At 35.9% G+C, this 14511-nt stretch overlaps 1 protein-coding gene across 4 annotated transcripts in view; it reads right to left on the bottom strand.

The window, feature by feature from the left end:
- Positions 1 to 3140: 3140 nt before the first annotated feature.
- The window catches only part of ITGA1 (integrin subunit alpha 1), a 154706-nt gene continuing 143335 nt past the window's right edge, over positions 3141 to 14511 (bottom strand). For all 4 annotated transcript variants that reach the window (XM_081517739.1, XM_081517741.1, XM_081517740.1 and 1 more), the window contains 6 exons: positions 13935 to 14048; positions 13664 to 13768; positions 13397 to 13501; positions 11869 to 11961; positions 9444 to 9560; positions 3141 to 3280 (listed from right to left, as the gene is read on the bottom strand). In XM_081517739.1, the coding sequence (XP_081373865.1) occupies positions 3236 to 3280; positions 9444 to 9560; positions 11869 to 11961; positions 13397 to 13501; positions 13664 to 13768; positions 13935 to 14048 (579 nt within the window). In that variant the 3' untranslated portion in view covers positions 3141 to 3235. The remainder of the gene's footprint in view (positions 3281 to 9443; positions 9561 to 11868; positions 11962 to 13396; positions 13502 to 13663; positions 13769 to 13934; positions 14049 to 14511) is intronic.

Here is a 14511-nt window from a genome sequence, read left to right as displayed (position 1 = left end):
TAAAGGAAGATTACAATTTTAGAAATTAAGATGGAAAAATGGGAAACTGTGTAGCACTCTGTCTACTGGGCTTGAGGGTAGCATTTTAAGAATAATCTGAAATCCGACTGTATTGTGCATGTTTGTGTATGTATATATATACCATGCTATATTTTTATTTATCTATCATATCCATCTATCATCTATTTATATCATTGTCATCTAATCCGGGTCGGGAAGATCCCCTGGAGAAGGAAATCCAACCCACTCCAGTATTCTTGCCTGGAGAAGCCCATGGACAGAGGAACCTGGCAGGCTACAGTACACAGGACTGCAAAGAGTCAGACACGACCAAGTGACCTAGCACATGCGCAGTCCATCTCAATGGTGTGCTGAAGCCAGCTCCTACTGACACAGGAGAACTGACAAATATATTTTCAGGAATTCTACAAGCTGGTTAGGTTATGTTAGTAGCTTGAAAATGGCCATGACAAAACAATTTAGATCATGAAAACTAGCTAATGACACAAATCAGGAATTTTTTTTTTCCTCCTGGAAAGTCAGCTGTTAAATAATTTACCAGTATACCATTATAGGTTTGGTATGGAAAGGGACTTCTTACATAGTTCAGTCTATAGCAAAAGCAACAATTAATTTTAAAAAATACCAAAGTTAAAAACAGAAAGGTTTTTTTTTTGCAATTTAATTTAACCAATAAAAGTTCATAATTGTATCACTTTTCTTATTAAATGGTTTAAAATAATAAGACTTTTATATATTTCCTAATCATTGACTATGTTTTAGGATATCTGTACAAAGTTAATTTGGGACAACGGTTGCCATTATTTTAGCCAAAGCTTCTACATTTATGATATCTAGATATTACATAACTATATGCTAAAGTTAAATATTAAAGAAAGTGAAAAGAATATGCAAAGTGGATGAATCAAACTTTTCTTGTGGTGTTGCTTTTGTGTGTTTATTTCTTGTAAACTGTCACTTGGTGTTGAGGTATTTTTTTCTTCAATTTGTGTCTTGGCATGCGTGCATGCGTGTGTGTGTATGCGTGCATGTGTGTTTATACACCTACGTGCACAGATGCACAGACACATACACACATAAACCTCAAAAGATTACAGTATTAGGGAAACAAGATATCTGGCTCATTTAATATTCTACTTAAAAACCATGAATGACTTATGTTTAAAACTGTGTAGAGCTTATAAGTAGCTATTTGGTTTGGCCAAATACCTCTTCCCCTCTTTTCTAATATGTGCAAAATGTCATCTTTTCTATTTTTCCCCTTTGGGTTAACAATATATTTAGTTGAAATCTGCATGCTCCTGGTTCAGTGAATGCTTTATCTAGGAGTCAGAGAACAAGTGTGAATTTAAAAAAAATTTTATCTATCAGATTTATTTCTAAGAATGTGCTGAGCTTGGAGCAGAGCTGCTAAGCAAGCTGTGCATTGGATGTGTGCACCATGATGACTGTGAATATGAGAGATGCTTTGTTGAGCACACAAAGGACAGGTGGAAAGAATGATTTTGGAACCTGGAGACAGATGGTGGGAATGAAGAAAATTCTAAAACGGGACATTTCTGAACAAATGACAGGCCAGCAAGAAGATACACAATCTCTGGAAAGACAGCCTTTCTTTTAGCCACTGATGTCCTCAGCACTCCCCAGGTGCCTGTCTTTGAGCATCAGGATCTTAGATGCAGATGTAGAGAGCCATGAGGTAGGCTGCCTCTGAGTCCACAGGTAATTCCCTGGAAATTAAGTTTTTAAAAAAGAAATCCATGGCATTTGATTATTTTCTATTGATTTGCTGCTTTTTGAGAAAAGTAGAGCCCAGGATTTTCTACATGAATATGGATTCTGATCTGTGACAGTCAATCAGGTAGAGAGATGGAGTTGCTGCAGAAGTAGCAGCAAATTTTACAGCAGTAGTTCACACATACATTCATTCATTGTTGTTGTTTTTTCACCCCAAGAAATGGAGCAACCTAGGAACTTATGCTACAGTAGAGTCCAATGCACCATAATGATTACTTCAAGAACAAAGAAGCTCATACAAAAGTGTGATGTCTTTCTGTTGGTGTGAGGTTTCAAACTTGAAATTCTTTAAAATGCATTTCTGGAGATATATTTAAATTGATATGCCACACTCAAAAAGCAGTGGCTTGTTGGTAAAATGCAATACTGAAATGAAATACTGCCTTTTCATAAAAAGAATTGTGTTTGGAAAATTAAATACCTTTACAAAGATTAAAAATAAACATACTCTCACAGCTTGAGGGTTTGAATGAACCATGTACCAAAGAGTTGAATCAACTCTTACTTTGGGTTACATCCTGGGACCCTTCATGTTCAACAGCTGCCCAGCAAAGATGACCAGCATTTCTGCAGCATCAACATTATCAGAAATCATTTTTGCATATACCACACACATGATTTTTCGTGACAAATCAGTGCTATGTCACATAAAACTGCTGTTATTTTTAGTATAAAAGAGTTTTGAGTTTCAGAGTTCAATATCAAAATTAAGTGTGTTCTATAAAAGCTTAATCCATTCAGTGCACTCGCTTTTCAACAAGTCTTTCTTGATTTTCTCTCCTAGATAAAATTTCAGCTCAATTGTACTATTTTACAAACACTTTGGAAAGAAAATTTTCCAAGTACAGAACCCAACACAAAGATGCTGACTGAATTCTCTGTGATTTGATTCTATTTTCAGTCCATACTGTATATAGGAAAATTTTTCTCATTTAAATGGGGGAAGTGATCTTTTTCAGGTAAAATTCCTTTCTTTGCATTTACAAATGTTGACTATCATGCTGAATGTAGATATCCATCAGGAATCAACGGAAAAAGCTAAATTTATATTATTTTGAAAGTAAATGCTTCAATGAGCATAAAAATCCTTTTCTGTATTCCTTAAATACTTTGATGATTTAATATATAAACATATTTGTACAGGTTATTTTTCATCTTCAAAACACTTTGTAATTTTGCTTACTCAACAAAAATGAGTAATTATTTTAAAATATTTTTCAACATTTTATAAAATATATCTTTATGGTACTGTTTATGGATCTTGCTTGATCTGTTATTTTCTAAGTGACTAATCCCTGATGGATTACATAAAGTTATGTGACTATGTCTTTGATTGTATTTATTAATTTCTTGTCACATATTTGAGGCAAACCTGAGGATAGATTATTGAATAATTATTTCTTCTCTTCCAAATATTTCATTTCTCCATTTTCTTCTTTAGTGGTCTTTTGAAGAATCCGATCTTAGAGAAAATACCAAACATAACACAATTAGTTATTTGAATTTAGGTGATAAATATTCATCTCAGATAAAATTAAGCTTAGTGAAATGTTAGCAGTTGTGGGCATACAAACAAAATAATCGAGAGGTATTATTTTCAATTGACCTATTAGGTAATATTGAATGCCAAGAAATGACAGTTATTGGACTTCCCTGGTGGTCCAGTGGTTGAGAATCCGCCTGCCAATGCAGGGGAGTTGAGTTCGACCCCTGGTTTGGGAGGATTCCACATGCCTCAGGGTGACTCAGCCCCTGTGCCACAACTACTGAGCTTGACTGATGCAGCTAATGAAGCCTGCATGCCTAGAGCCTGTGCTCTGCAACAAGGGAAGCCACCAGAACGAGAAGCCTGTGCACTGCAACGAAGACCCAGTGCAGCCAAAATAAATAAATAAAAATGACAAAACCCCAAACCCCCCCAGTAGATTAGATGATACAGAAGAACAGATTAAAAAAAAACTAATATATGTAGCAAACTAACTTAAAGGGTTCTGGAAAAATATTTTGGGAGACATGCAAACTGTAGTTATCCAGCACTGTCTTTACTTTGCCATCATCTTTCTTTTTCAAGCATGTGTCAAAGAAATTTCCATTGAATAATCAATGGTCATAAATTGAGGTCATTAGAGATGATGGTGAATCTGGTAGGTACACTATGGCTAGGAAGTTGAGGATATTTCTGAGTTGTCTGGATTAACTTTAAAAAGATATATTTTTATTTTTGGCTCTGCTGTGCTGGGTCTTCATTGCTGTGCAGGCTTTTCTCTAGTTGCGGTGAATGGTGGCTACTCTCCCTTGTGGTGCTTTGGCTTCTCATTGTGGTACCTTCTCCTGTTGTGGAGTGGGCTCCAGTAGTTGCTGCACATGGGCTCAGCAGCTGTGGTTCCTGGGTAGCACAGGCTTAATATTTGTGGCACATGGATTTAGTTGCTCCACAGCATGTGAGTTCTTCCTGGACCAGGGATCGAATCCATGTCTCCTGCATTGGCAGGCAGACTTTTTACCACTGAGCCACAAAGGAAGCCCTGGATTAACTTTAAATGTATCAGCACATCCATCTATATAGGCTTGACATAAAGAGACTCTTGAAAATACCCTGTATCATTTGGATATGAAAATGAAGTAATTGAACATATGAAAAATTCCACATAGTGGTGAAGGTGGGTCACTTTTCATGATGCATTGTGATAGAAATTACAACTGCTTTATTATTTCCAATTATATAGGATAATAATAATAATTTTTAAAAAAGGATAAAGAATCTGCCTGCCAATGCAAAAGATGCTAGAGATGAGGGCTGGATCCTTAGATTGGGAAGATCTCCTGCAGAAGGAAATGGCAACTCGCTCCAATATTCTTGCCTGGAAAATCCCATGCACAGAGGAGCCTGGCAGGCTACAGTCCATGGGGTTGCAAAGCGTTGGACATGACTGTGCACATTATGTTGTTAAGTTAAAAAAAAGGATAGGAGCTGGAAGGAACCTTTGCAATATTCTAATCTAACATGGGTATTAAAAAAAATTTTTTAAAAGGGTCCTAGAGAAGTATTCTTTTAAATCTGTGTTCTTTTAAAAAATTTGAGAGTGGATTATAATAGTTCAAGCAAAGACAGTGAGTTAATTCTTTGGAAACGTGGCACCTTCATGTCATTTTAATCATGAAAGAAAGTGAAAGTGTTAGTCTCTCAATTGTGTCAGACTCTCTGCAACCCCATGGACTGCAGCCTGCCAAGCTCCTCTGTCTATGAGATTTTCCAGGCAAGGATACTGGAGTGGGTTGCCATTTTCCTCTCCAGGGGATCTTCCTGACCCAGGGATCAAACCCAGGTCTCCTGTATAGCAGGCAGATTCTTTTCTGACTGAGCTACCAGGGGAGGCCCCTTTTAATCATGAAGTTGTGGGAATCCTATATTTTTTTAAAGAAAATTATTATTAAACAATTGAGACTTCTAAGGGCATAAGTGGTGAAAAATACGCAGTTTTAAATTAGAGAAGTTTTACTCAGGGCTTTATGTCTTCCTCCACTCCAGAGTTTAGTTTGTGGTAGACATCACAAAAGAGGTGACAACATGCGTCTCTTTCAATTCTGGTTTCCTCGGTGTGTATGCCCAGCAGTGGGATTGCTGGGTCATATGGCAGTTCTATTCCCAGTTTTTTAAGGAATCTCCACACTGTTCTCCATACATGTAAACCCATGGCTGATTCATGTCAATGTATGGCAAAAACTACCACAATATTGTAAAGTAATTAGCCCCCAACTAAAATAAATAAATTTATAAAAAAAAAACAAAAAAGAGGTGACAACAGAACAAATGAACATGAAGAAACAGTAAATGTGTCTTCCCTAGAACACAGATTCTCCTACGTGTATCAGGCCTTTTGCTCTGAGGCAGATATATGCATTCTGGATTCACAAACCATTAGGCCCTTTAACTTGTACCTGCATGTCCTGAGTCGAAAATAAATCAGACAAAGCTCTCACAAAAGCAGGTGGTGAATCATGACTTTTCTCTTTCCTGCCCTGCCCAGTTGCTGGTCTTTTCTTCTTCCCTCTCAAGTTTTTTTTTTTTTTGCTTCTTTTCAACCTTCCTTTGCTTTCACACATTAAAAGCTTAGTTTTAAAACTTAACTCCTTTTATCAAAAGTTTTCCACCTAAGTGATTCTATTAACATTGGGTTTTCAGTGGAAGTTGGGTGATTAGAGTGAAAACTAGGAAAATACATGTTCATAGCTTCAAATTGGACAGGGCCAATTCTAGTCAACATTTGCAACAAATTGTTTGTTTTCAGCACCCAAACTTACTTTATAGTTTTTACTTTCCTTCTTTTTCTTTTTGTATTTACTTAATGATCTTATCTGTGTTCCCCCTAGTTAAAATCCCTGTGGCAAAAGTCTGATTAAACAGTCCCTGGCAGAAATATGTGCTCAAGGGTTGTAATATGGAATAAATGTTGAGTGAAAACATTTATCAGTTCAGTCGCTCAGTCCTGTCCAACTCTTTGCAACCCTATGGACTACAGCACGCCAGGCTTCCCTGTCTATCACCAAAACATTTATGTTAACATATAAAAGGCTACTAGATAGCAGTACTATCCCCCACTCACACTCCCCAAGGATATGCATATTAGATGAGGAACAAAGCTATAGTGTTGGTAAATAAATCATTAAGGGTGGATCTTCAGACATCAGTATGAGATCAAGTTAAGACAGGAACAATCTGATTTCTCAGGGTTCCTTTGTGGACCATCTCATTCTATCCTTTTGGTTATGATGACTGAGCTTCTCCCTTAGCATGTGTTACCATATTTCAGGACATGTTTCCCAATCTATTTAAACCTGTGTCCTCTAAACCCTTCTCCCCTCAAGGTTAAGTTTAGTAAGCACCTACTAAGATTTTGTCAAGTTTTAATCTCTTCTATGCATGCTATGAAGATAAAGCTACAGAGACTGTGTCTTTTGAAATGGAATTCTAGTTCCAGAAGGAATCTTTCACCTGCTCCCTGCACAAAATTTCAAACTGAGAGTTCTGATGAACTCCCAGACTGGTGGGGTTTGGAAGAAGAATGAAGAAAGGCTAGTCCTGAGGTTTCTATTCCACTAGTCTAAAGTTAGTCTAAAAAGATGCCTGGGGATGAGGGTAGCTTTTCTGAGCTTACTGCAGACCAAATGCTTCAGGGAGGTTCAGGCAAGAGGAGGGCAAGTAATCTTTTCAGTATAACAGAGCTGCTGAAAGGTTGAATCCAACCAGGGACTATCACTCCAATACCAAATATTTTTATATATTTCAGGGAGTTCATGACCTTCTTGAGCAAAACCAATTCCTGGAGCTCCAGAGCGAAGAGCTTGCCCCATAGAGTGCAGCAGAGGACTATACTGGATAAAGGCATTGCTTCAACCCAGTCCCTTACTAGATGAGAACTCTTAGGGGGGTTAACTTCTGTTTGCTTCAGTGTCCCCAAGTATAAAATATAGTTAAAAGATTTAGTTGAAAAGATTGTAAAGAAAACAGAGTGAATAGAAGCAAGGGAGACCATAGAGCGAGGCGGTTAATAGCGCTGACACAAAAGTGAAATGGCACAGATTCAGATCTCTACTCTGAAACTGACAAACCTTGTGACTTTGGGAAACATATTAAACTTTTCTATGCCTCAGCTTATTTGCTTACAAAATGAGGTCCATAATAGTGTCTTTCTCATAGAGTTGATGTTAATATCTAAAGCGGAAAAGCTGAAAACGGTTCCTGGTACACAGTAAATACTCAGTAAGTTCTAGTTTTCTTCCCCTCCACTGTGGAAATACCATTCTGATTACTGGCACTCCCACTAATGTGACTGAGTTAACTAAACCTAAAGGTCAGGACTGTCCAAAGGTTGCTAAACCTTTGGGCTTAAAAAGAAGATCTAAGAAGCCATCAGAATGTATCATCAAAACATATCCTGGATGGAAGAATGTGTTCGCTTTTACACTTATGCTTTTTCAGTGTTAGTCACTCAGTCGTGTCCAACTCTTTGTGACCCCACGGACTGTAGCCCACCAGGCTCCTCTGTCCATGGAGTTCTCTAGGCAAGAATACTGGAGTGGGTTGTCATTTCCTTCTCCAGCTTTTTTCAGACTGATTACCAAAAAACAGGGCTGAAGATTATTTGTTAGTTTTAAGGAGAGGTATGCAGCTAGAGAGACGAATACTCAAATATCAGCTCCGGCTTCCCTCTTCTCTTGACAGCAGTGTCCTAAAACTGTATGAGCAAGTGCTGTGCTTAGAAGACCATACTGAAAGAAATCAACAGTAAAATTTCCTATTACAGGGGCTTACAAACAAAGAAACCATTTTCTATGTTCCCAGCACACCCTTGACACCACTAAGCCAGGCCTTGGGTACCACAGTGTGGCAAAGCCAGGTATTACACACAGAGCGTGGATACCCTGCAAAGTAGGAGGAAGAGCTGCAGGTCTGAGATGGAGGAGAATTCTGTCCTGGAGACTTTGCTGGAGAAAAGCTATGGATTCTATTTACTAAAATAAATGCTCCTGACATATATCTTTAACATAGCTGTGTTCATCTTCTCTGAGAATAACCTCCCGAAAAGAGGAAGATAGTCATCGTAAGTCAGAATGGATAGGAGCAGTTGGTAATTTGATGGGAGAGAAATTTGCTATTTAAAGTACTTGATTAAAAGATAATTCTGTTGCTTAGATATCAGAAAAATGAATATGTAGCCACAGTCTCTATTTTTAACATATTGATGATTTCACTTTTGAACAAAACAATAAAATATAGGGTGATAAATGCTAGAATAAATGCCAATTTGGTATTTCATTAGAAAAACATTAAATTCAACTTTTCGATGAGATTTTATTCTCTATTAAATTTATCCTAAAAGCTATCATTTCATTTCTGCTTAATTTGAAAGAGATACAAAGATTGAAAGATTTTGCATATCTTAATTTAAGCAAAACATCTACTGATATGGAAATAAACATCTGTTGATATGTAAATATACAGATTGACTAGACAAAAAATAGATTAGTTTTACAGGAGGATTTGAAACAGGAGTGTGTGAAAGTATAAGATTTCTGTGTCATCAACTAATTGAACAAATCTCTCATTTTTCACTCAGGCATGCAACTATTGCATAAAATGTGGTATTTTTATATATTAAAGAAGCATTTAATTTTAAAGATATATAAAGATATGTGATTAGGATAGGGCTTTATCTTAACCATAATTCTGTTGCTTCTATGTTCTTAAACTGACATAGAAATGCATTCTTTTCTTTTTTCTATAAAAGGGAGTTTTCATTCTTCTCTGCTTATAAAAGTAACGCATACTTAATTTAAAATTTCTAGTGTTATAGACAAATGAAGATCCCCTATAATCCCAATCTCTAGAGAGATCTTCCATAATTTTTGGATATGTCTATTTTTTTCTTGTACAAAAGTGGTTTCAAGTTGTGCACAGCATTTGAGGTATATATTTTTTCTTTTTAATTTTGTTTTGGTTATCATTTCAGTGTTTTTAATGGCTATACAATACTATATTCCAAAGCATGGATAAATCATAATTTGTTTCACCAATATGCTGTTGACAATTGAAGTACAAAAGTCTGAGGAACTCAGATTCTTACCTTCCACAGCACTAATATGAGCAACATTAATAGCAATAATCCAGCAAAAGCACTCAGCAGGATAACCCACAGCGGCACTCTGCCTGGTAGCCCATCTTTGGATATTTGGATAGCAAGCTGAAAATGATTAAACAAGATTGTTAACATTGATAAACACCTCTTAGAACTTCCGGTACATTGAGTTCTTGTAGGCTATAATTTTCTACCAAGGAGTGTACTCAATCTCATTACTTCATACAAAGAAAATAATGAGTTCACATTTTAAAAGGCCCTTCATCTATTCTAAATCTCTAATCATGTCATATTCATTATTACCAAAACAATTTTACAACCTTATCCTCCAGAAATTCATACATAAAGAGTAAACTACCTATGAATCAGAAATCTCAAAGGTAGAGGTGAATTTCACTCAGGGAGAATGAGCAGTCTTGTATGTTTTAAAGGTTTATTCACAGCCTTCAGTGCATTATCATAACAGCCTAAGTTTGGACTGGAAGGTTGTCACAGGTTGTTGACACATAAACCTGAAGGGGTCTTCTAATTCTAACTTTAATCCTAATTCTAATGTGCTTTATCTTTTGCTAACAAATTGAGATATAATTTTCATACAGTAAGATGCACAAATCTCAAGGGTACAGATGAACAAATTTGTGCATGCATTGCCTCAATGCATTTTTTATTATACCACACTGTCTATTCCAGTTGACATTCTCTTAGCATCTATAAATTAGATCTTAACTGAAGTAAACTTGAAGGAGACAGCTTTTAGTGTTCCAGCTACTCAAGCTTTCTCAGTGTGGCACCTAACCCGCAATAAAATTTGTCTGCTCCGTGTCCTATTTCTTATTTTTCTGAGGGGAAAAAAAAAAACCAAACTAATTTAGGGTAGCTATCAATGACCAATAACACCTCAAGGTTCTCTATCTCCCTTTAATGGGGAACATCTCCACTCCTTAACCTAGAGGGGAAGGTTAGAGGTAAAAAAGAAAACTAACAGGGAAGATATTTGCATAGAGTGGATATTGATCCAGATCCCTCACTTGACTCTGAGCAGGTCACTGCTCATGCATCTAGAAGACAGAGCTGGCAAGAGTGTAGACATACGTGGATTCAGACCTTTGAAGACAGACTTTAAGCACATCTAAAATAATTCCCTGAACTTAGAGGTACAGAAACGGAAGTCTGGATGCAATCAGTGACTTTCCAAAGATCATACAACTATGAAACGATAATTTTTAGTAATTTTAACAGTGTAAGTATAATTTTTCTTTAGAATAAAACGTAAAAAAACCGGCTCTGTGGGAAAATTTAAATAACATTTAGGGAAAATAAAGCTAATTATAAGATTTAAACAAAATATATTTAGTAATCAAATATACTGTTTTCCAAACCCTTTCCAATATAATATATACATTTTTTTTTTTTTTTGGTGCTTACTGGTAAAATTTTAGTTTCTCTACATGTGGAACAACTTTTCATATATCAAGCTAAGTGCTGTTTATAAAGTAAGTAAACATTATATCCACATATATTCTTTAAAGGTAAATACTTATCAGAAGTCACTGACATTGTAATTATTTTAAATAGATACTAATTTGATGGAGAAGGAACTGGCAATCCACTCTAGTATTCTTGCCTGGAGAATTCCATGGACAGAGGAACCCGGTGGGCTACATTCCATGGTGTCAGAAAGAGAAAAACATGACTGAGTGACTAAAATATACTAATTTGAAATAAAAAATGAAAACTTCTCAACGTTCGGTAGTTTCAAATATAATTTTATGACTCATGATGTCCATATGAAATATTTAAACTCTCATGATAAATGGGGAAATTATGCTCAACTGCCCACATGTATAACAGGTATTTTGACCTTATTGTACAATAGGACAAAGAGAAAAAAGCAAACCATTTTATTTTTAAGAAGAACTCCAGCATGAATTTGGTCGGGGAGTATTACTTCACTTTTGTTTCATATTTCCCAATGGCTAAATGAAGAAAATTTTAAAATAAATTTACAAGTATTCCTATACAGTGTAAAGATACTTTCTGGAAAGAAATTGTTTTTCAAGTCTGCTCTTCAGATGTCAACTGCATTTTGTAATGTTAGTTTTTAAGGAAGAAAATTACAAATGCATCATATGTTATCAAGGTAAGAATAAAAACATCAATTTACTGTGATGGTTATAAGTAATAAAGTCAAACATGGCATGTTAATTGTAAATATCATGGTTTTTCCCAGTTTCTCACAAAAACGGAGACTGAAATCACACTTGAAGCTAATCAAGTGTAATTTGAAGCAGAAAGTGTCTGTCACTTATTGAGAGCAGTGCTAGTCACTGCTTTAGGGACTCTAAGCAAATATAAAACGTTATGTAACAAATGAAGTGAAATGTATGTTTTCAAAACTTAGAGTTGCACTTACCTCTCTTTTTTGATTGCCAGCACTTAAAACTAGTGATGTATTTTCACTCTGAAGTTCTGCCCTTACAGTAAGATTTAAGCTGGAAAAATGTGCCTGAAAAGCAAACAATTTATTTTCAATATATGGAGCTAGTCACAATGAGAGCTAGACATATTTTAGAGCAGTTTTGCAAACTGAAATTTTTCTGAGATTGAAACATTTAACATCCAGATGGCATTCGTGGTAGGAAATGATGACTATGTATCCACCTTTCCTCTCTGCACTCAGATTCTCACTTAGATCCTTATTATAGAATGAAGAATTTTTCTGAATAACACAGTTTCTATTAAAATTTTTCCTTTGCAAAATGAACTCCAAACCCTGCCCTCCTTTCATGTAGTTAGGTATGGCATAGCTACTCTCTGGTAATGAGGTTTATATAGAAATGTGTTTAGAATTAAATTGAAATTACCAATATTCAACAATTGATGATTTATTAAAGATAGCAGCTTAATATCAAATTTAAAAATAGAAATTTCATATAATTAACAAAATATTTCTAGCAGAGAAACAAATAATATAAAATACAATGGATTAAGTTTTAAAGTAGCCAATTGTCAGATGGATTTGACTTTATTAGGTGTCAAAATGTCCTCCAAAATAGATAGACAGGCAGTGTAATGCAATAAGTTTATAATATACATTAGCTCTAATCTTTGTTAATGCTGTCAAGGATTGTCCATGACGCTTTGTTTCTTCTTTTAAAAAACTAATTAATTTATTTTAATTGGAGGTTAATTACTTTACAATATTAAGTGGTTTTTGCCATACACTGACATGAATCAGCCGTGGGTGTACATGTGTCCCCCATCCTGAACCCCCCTCCCACCTCCCTCCCCATCCCATCCCTCTGGGTCATCCCAGTGCACCAGCTTTGAGTGCCCTGTTTCATGCATCAAACTTGGACTGTTGATCTATTTCATATATGGTAATATACATTTTTTATTGCTATTCTCTCAAATCATCCCACCCTCGCCTTCCCCGATTCTTTGTTTCTTAACTGAGTTCTAAGGCATTAAGGAAAGTGCAAAGGAAAGAATAAGAGAAAGTTAAAAAAAACATATGTATGAAAGGGGACCTTGGAAATAACTTAGTTATTAACAGACAAGGAAGTGAGTGAGTGAAAGTTACTCAGTCATGTCTGACTTATTTGTAACCCTGTGGGACTATACCGTCCATGGAATTCTCCAGGCCAGAATACTGGAGTGGGTAGCCTTTCCCTTCTCCAGGGAATCTTCCCAACCCAGGGATTGAACCCAGGTCTCCCGCATTGCAGGCAGATTCTTTACCAGCTGATCCACAAGTGAAGCCCAACAGATAAGGAAAATGACATCCAAATAGTTGATTTAGTAAAGCTGAGGCTTGGATCACATTTGTTTAGGCTCCCAGTCTTATGTTCTTTCTAAAGAAGCACTCTGCTTTGTTTTATTAAGTGATGAATATTTGTTTATATTATTCAATTATTGAAGAGAAGTATACAAACACTTACTTTTATAAAAGTTGGTTTCCATAAGATAAGTGAAAGATTCACTTGGCTCATGTCAGACGGAATCAGATTACATGTGATGGTGGCAAATTTACATGCGCTGCAGTCCTGTTTAAATGCCCAGAGGTATAAATTAGTATTCATGCCATTCGATAAAAGATAGTATATTAAAAATATTCTACATCATAGTTATTTTTAGGTTGATATTGAATTTATTCACTTGGAAAGCATGAGGTAAAATGAGCACTTGTCTTGCTAATTTGAATTTACCAGAATGGTGCCTCGTTTGATATCTTCAGATTTGGATATCATCATTTTCTTCCCAGTGTTGATACCAAGAGGATCCTGAAGGTTACTCGGTATGCAGTTGACATTCTAAGAAATAAAAACATGTCTTTTATCAGATGAGATATCAGAGGGAAAAATGACTTGGTACAATAATGTGAAGAATCTGTGAATGATAGACATTGCCAAACATGAATGATCCCTCTTGGTAAGTGTGCAGTGTAGAAGAAGCTTAACTCTGAGGCACATGACTTACCTCGGAAGATGACCATCCACTTGGGTACAGTACAGGAAAACCATCCGACGTCACATTGGGAAATGAAATTGACAGTTTAAGTTCTGGCATTGGAAAATGCCCACTTTTTCTAATCTACAGGGAAAAAGAGAAAAAGAAATGTAACCTTTTCTTCTTTCAACAGCAAGTTTTCTGTCTTACATAGGATTTTGCTTCTTAATTGATTAACTAAGTTGTGTAATATTTTGAATCCCAAAATGAATGTAGAGGATTTTTGGCACTGCACAGAGAATTGGCCTTCCCTCCTTCCTTCCTTCTTTGCTTTCTTCCTTGTTTGCTGAATTCTCTAATCTAGGAAAAGTAAATGGGCCTAGAAAAAAACTGGTAGCCTACATTTCAAAAATTTATTCCAGTAGTAGAGTGACTGGCAGTATACTAACTTTCTGAGGCATTTCAGCAAAGGACACAAATAAAAACAATGAAATATTCTTGATAGTATAGATTTATTTCCACTTTGTAAGAGAATTTCCTTTTTCATCATTGCCAATTCCCAAAGACACTGAGATCATCTTCTAACAATGTTGTGTTATTTCATTCT

This window comes from Giraffa tippelskirchi, chromosome 8 (genome assembly GCF_054371585.1).
Source record: "Giraffa tippelskirchi isolate mGirTip1 chromosome 8, T2T-mGirTip1v1.2.pri, whole genome shotgun sequence".
NCBI classification, from domain to species: Eukaryota; Metazoa; Chordata; class Mammalia; order Artiodactyla; family Giraffidae; genus Giraffa; species Giraffa tippelskirchi.
The sequence above is the reverse complement of the archived record's forward strand: the minus strand, read 5'-3'. Positions and strand labels throughout refer to the sequence as shown.